The sequence below is a fragment of the Dreissena polymorpha genome, chromosome 1, assembly GCF_020536995.1.
Source record: "Dreissena polymorpha isolate Duluth1 chromosome 1, UMN_Dpol_1.0, whole genome shotgun sequence".
Taxonomy (NCBI): domain Eukaryota; kingdom Metazoa; phylum Mollusca; class Bivalvia; order Myida; family Dreissenidae; genus Dreissena; species Dreissena polymorpha.
Genome location: NC_068355.1, coordinates 11,299,800 through 11,305,650, shown reverse-complemented (window position 1 = coordinate 11,305,650; position 5,851 = coordinate 11,299,800). Strand labels below are relative to the sequence as shown.

The 5,851-nt window shown below is 33.2% G+C and overlaps 1 protein-coding gene across 1 annotated transcript in view; it reads left to right on the top strand.

Moving 5' to 3' along the window:
* LOC127871066 (uncharacterized) overlaps positions 1 to 3,283 on the top strand; it is a 14,131-nt gene extending 10,848 nt beyond the window's left edge. Inside the window, exons 7-8 of the mRNA XM_052413711.1 lie at positions 2,249 to 2,338; positions 2,896 to 3,283. Of these exons, the coding sequence (XP_052269671.1) occupies positions 2,249 to 2,338; positions 2,896 to 3,174 (369 nt within the window). The 3' untranslated portion in view covers positions 3,175 to 3,283. The remainder of the gene's footprint in view (positions 1 to 2,248; positions 2,339 to 2,895) is intronic.
* Positions 3,284 to 5,851: the final 2,568 nt, after the last annotated feature.

The following is a 5,851-nucleotide window of genomic DNA, read 5'->3' as shown; positions in this document are numbered from 1 at the left end:
CGACTGGGGTAAACGATAAATTTTTACCCCAGGGGTTGGTGGCTCGAGCCCAGTTGAGAGTTACTTTTTTTCTTTCTTTAATTTTACTCTTGTTTTTACTGGAGCTTTTTAGATCCAATGTATGTATATATCAATATAAAGCATTTAATGACAAACTTCAATACATGCCAAAATCTGTGAAAAGCCCCCTTTAATTGTTAAAATTGAATACAGGTATATTGAATTTATAATTGTCGTTTTATTAAAGTAACAGAGTGGGTAATCGGGCTGCTGTTTATCAACTTTTTGTTCGAGAAATCATCGCAACTTGGGAAATGTAGATTTTTTCTTATATATAACTTTAGGCGTACATGTATTCAACTTTTGCAATGTAATTTAGAGCCAAATTTAGGTTTTCTGGACGCAATTTTCAGATGTTCCTATTCAAATCAGAGCGTCTGGTATAAATAATACACTGGACAAGAAAACCTCAACGAGAGCAAACTCAATCTCCATGCAGAGTTGTCGTTTCGTGCTATCACATAAATCACTGCAGAGTTGCCGTTTCGTGCTATCACATAAATCACTGCAGAGTTGTCGTTTCGTGCTATCACATAAATCACTGCAGAGTTGTCGTTTCGTGCTATCACATAAATCACTGCCATCAAAAGAAAATCCTACCAGATTTGGGAGGATATTAAAATTTTTGTTTAAACATTATATCATGATAAGTAGTATCATTTTCTTGTATATTTTGAAAACAGTGTATACGTTTAGGTCATATATAAATAAAAAATAACCTAATTAAAAAAACTAATAATACAAACGGGAACATTATTTTACCAAATCTCTGCTCAGAGGTTTCAGCAAATTCGGCGAAAAACAGCGGGCTTTTTGTGTTTTACTATCTTTGTGTCTATAATACTGATATAAATGCTGACTTAGCGACAAGTTATTGTTGTTATTATGTAAGGATTTCTTAATCCTAAAAGCAGCTAATTAAAAAAAATCACGTCTTTTATTGAAAATTCGTTTGATATGTTTTGGTAAGCCGTAGGGTAAGACAATAATTTTGAACAACAGTGAATTTTATTTTGAACAGGTTTTTTTTTATCTTTTTTTATTTCATGATTTAAGCATGGGAATTTTAGTCCATTTAGGAACCAAAAAAATGTTTCATCTTATAAGCATATGTATCAGTTTTCGAACAAAAAAGAACAACACAAAATACCCCGGCGCTGTTTATCAAGGAATATAGTTATCACATAGATTCTCTTGTCAAAGGTGTATTTTATACCACGCGCTCTGATTTGACAATATGGGTTTCAATATTTCCAGAAAAAAATTGAGAGCATGTCATGCAATACATTGCAGGTTTCTTATACCAATGAAATCGAAGATAATCTACATTTTCCATAAAAAAATTACTGCGATTCGTTAAAACAATTGATGGTGCGCGCGATAACCAATGTGAATATTGTGAAAGAAAGTCAAACATTCATTTGTCATTGTCTGAAATTAAGCACATTGAAATATGGGAAAATGTGGTATGTTTACGTTAAGTTTGTACACCAAAACTGAAACAGTAACAGTTTTATTGTAAACATGTAATTTTTGCTTGATATATGGGTCAAGAAGAACCTAGCTAAAATTCATGCAAATTGTATACATTTGTGGTAATGGTATCTCGTCTGAGTTCAAGAATGTTTTCGGAAACATAAAACACCTGCGGAGAACAGTTAAGTATCAATTCAGAGAGAAATGTGTGTTGAGACCAAAATAGTAAATGTTATGACTCCTCTGAACGATTCAGAATGTCGTTTGTTACAATTTTCAAGGGGAGGGAGTTCATAACTTCCTACACAGTATATATACTCTTCATTTTATTTATACACTACGAGAATAAATATATACACGAATAATGTTTATTTGTTAATTGTCTTCACTTTATACGTAAAATCAACTCCCTCTCAAATTGCCACCAACTCTCTCCCAGCTTCTCACTGAACCTTTTTATACAAATCTGCCCACCCTCCCATATTTGGATGTGTGGATAGACACTGATAGGACCTAACATTTAATTGATATTTATTATTACTGTTGAACTATTTGACAAGCAGACTCTGCCGAGCAACAGAACAGACCAGTCTGTATTATGAAATGATGACCACATGGAATTCTGTTGTGATAACTGATGTCCACTATGCCCCGATGGCATCAAACAAAGCAGTCTAAATTGAGTTCATATGCTAAAAATAACATGTTATAGGCGCTTATGGTGAGTCAAGATGGCCTGCACCGTCACATGCCAGACATTCCCTTCGAGAAAAACAATCTCACCTGCAAGGACGCTAACATGGTAAATTGTCAATTTTATTTAAACTGTCAATTTGGGTTTTGCTTCTAGAAAAGGGGAGCTTGTTTTCACCACCTTGCTTTGTATCAATTGAGTGTGCGTGTACCTGAAATGAATTTTCCATATAATCGTCCCCGTCCTGTCTCGACTATTACTCCGAATTTGATGACACTTTATACGCATTTTTCCTAAAAAATATTGTCTAGTCATTCCGACGAGAGCGTAATCGGGAATCGAATACTTATTAGTAATGGTATGTTTGGTTCCATTACATATCTATAATGATACTTGTTTCAGTAATGACGTCAAATGTAAACAATGTAATAAATAATCAAGTTAAAGAGGGCTTTTATAAACCAATACAATTTGATTCGTAGGTTAACCTAGCTGAACAAGACCGTATACAGCGTAAATGCTCAAAATCTTTTATTTAATTTTCTAATTTAAAACATTTATGAAGATGTAAATTTTCGTAAATCTAAGGTTTTGGATATCCAAAAATATATTATATTTTAAATGAGATTCGTATTTTTTTATTTTCAACGAACTACTTTTTTTAGATGCTGTACAGCCTCGCCCTGAATAAATCATCTACAGAAGCACGACAAAGGTTTACAGAAAGAGGCTCAACAATTAAATTTAATGACGATATTGTTTCCGTATCAAAAGTCACGTGGGCTTTATCTGACCTTGACGTTGTTTACGGTAAAAATGGCCACCTTGAGGTTACATCAAAAACGATTGTTTCCGGGAATACTGGTTTGCAATTTTGCAAGCTTCTTTCGCCATACCGAGCAATGGAGTGGATTTATATAGACTCTTTAAAACGAAATTCTTAAAACAGTGTCATTATTAATTTGAATAAAATTCTTGGAAGAAAAAAATGCGTAGAACAAACGATGAATTGTTCAGAATATCTTAAATAGAAATGATGAAGACTTCTTCAGATTATTTGCATGTGCTTCAGATTATTTGCATGTGAAAGTAAATTCTAAATTCTACATCTTCTACTGATATGGCATCTCGCGGTAACCGGAATAATACTAGTCTGAGTTGTTTTCGCCCGTTGAATGGTTGTAAAAAACGCGTCGTTTAACTAGATTTTTAGTTTGTCTCAACTTTTCCATAGAATACCATTTTCCGGAGAGTATTAAAAACATCCAAGTAATTTAACAGAAGTTTTTAGGAGTGCAAGAAACCATTTTACAATTTTATACCAAATGCCATTTAAGTCAAATGTTTAGTCTAAGAAATGATCTTTGTTCGGAGCTTCATTTTTCAAGCATAAGTTGTTTTGTTCAGTTTGTCCTAACTATTCGTTCAAAAAACAAAACAAGCACAACATCACACACTTCGCTTTAACTTATAAAAATCGACGGTTTAATGTGAAGAAACGTAAACTCTTATTTACATAGGATAATTAACAAGAAATATCTTTAAAAATATATACGGCGTTGATAGTTCAATGAATGAGATCAAGGATAGCGAATGTCTTTTTCTGTGCAGTTCTTAGCTGCATCACACGCAGTACGGGATGTAACGCGGAGTTTTCGCGGCTTATTTTACATTATTACATATTGCTGGTCATAAACCTATAGATACAAAACAGAAAACCAAAAGAAGAATGGAAGTGAAATTAAAACATATGAGTCAACCGGCCACACGCGAAGTATCCGTATTTATAGGCGCGTTCTTCGAACAAACTTGTTTTAGTGGTTTGTCGGGCATGCTATTTGATTCGATTATTAAAGGCTCTATAAAGGTGACAAATCCAATTATTATGCATATCAACTGGTCTGATTTTTACCGGATTTCAGTTACTCTTGCATAAAAACTGCTTATAAAACAGCTTAGGTACAACGTTGTCAAGAATTATGGAAGATAAACCCGTTTCATAATTGGAAGAAATGTTTACATTTTTGCAACTAACGTGATGTGTAGCCTCAGAGCGGCGACATATGCTAAAAATAGCCGAAAGAAAATTCAATTTTAATTCTATTTTAAACATTTTTTAACCAGCAGAAAGTAACTTATTAGATCACTACAAACGTTTTAGCCATTTAGAAGAGACCTACTTTGTGGGTGATACCGGAAAATGTTAAAAATCATCGTTATATTTTTGGTGACCTAAGTCACTTTCACTTTCTCTTTTCCGAGTAAACAGCGATGTAAATAAACTGATTGTTTGTAAACACAATTGACTTGGAGGACACTTTATTTTGAGCTCAAAACAAGTTGTTTTGCATATTTTTTATTGTAATGTCCAATAGCAGATATATATTGTTTTTTTTTGATAACCTTTATAAATAAAATATGAAACAAATATTTAAAAATCTGTAAATAATTACGGATCTTCACCTTTATAGAGCCTTTAACAGTATCGAGAATCATCGCGCTCATTAGTCAATATGGTGGAATAATTATTGTTAAATTAATCAAAAATAATATGTATTATTGTATTGTTGAAAACACATTAAGAATCTAATATTGACATACTATAATTATATTGCTAAATATCTTCATTTAACATATTTCTGGTCTAAAGAAAATTCTAGGTCACCTAGTTCACGGATAGCGTCTTTATTATATAACGATTATTTTACTTGCCGCGAATTCCGGTGATGACCTGAATATAAACTCTGACATTCACACACTGGCCGCGAATTGACTTAATACCTCGCGAGTTGAAATGCAATGCATTTAAGTGAGGCCTCGCTTCCACTGCTCTTTATACTGCTCTTGTTGAACTTACCTCTATACTAGTTTCGGGAAGCAATAACGCTTTCTATGAGCACATAGAATTATTCACGGGGGTTATCAGGGTTATCGCGATTATCAGGGTTATCGAAATGATTATATACGCTTTCAACTACGGGCACCAAGTAATAATACATGGAACCTGTTCTTGATTCTATCAATAGATTAGAATCTGTCATTATAACACAGTGAATTGAATAAATCTCACATACACAAAATATACGCTATTTGAATTAAAGAACGAAACCAGTATCAGTATTTGTGATGAACAAGAACCTACTATCGTTCATATTGACACCATGTGCACCTTTGACATTATTTACGTATAGGTATACGACAGCCGTTATACAATACACCTATATCTATATGAACTATTCATGTTTTCATTTTTAATTTGCTTTTAGTTTTAGACTTCTTATGAACTTCGTGTATTCTCGCCTTATTTTGTACAGTTTCGTTACCAATCTCCACGCAGAAATGTCGTTCCTTGCTCTCACATACACTTCTGCAACGAGCTCGCAGCCATAGATTGCCAACACTCGTTGCAAAACCGAACAAACACATTCAAAGTATATTTATTTAGAAATTTAGGATTGGAGACAATTTAAAAGGAAAAATAAAATTTTAGTTCACTCATTTTATCGGGCTTTTTGAAATCCTAAGTGTTTTGGTTAGTAATTTCTTCCTGATCAGTGTAGGTTCAACGTAAATATTGTAAGGAACAATATGAGTTGGTTATGAACTATCCGTCATTTTCAC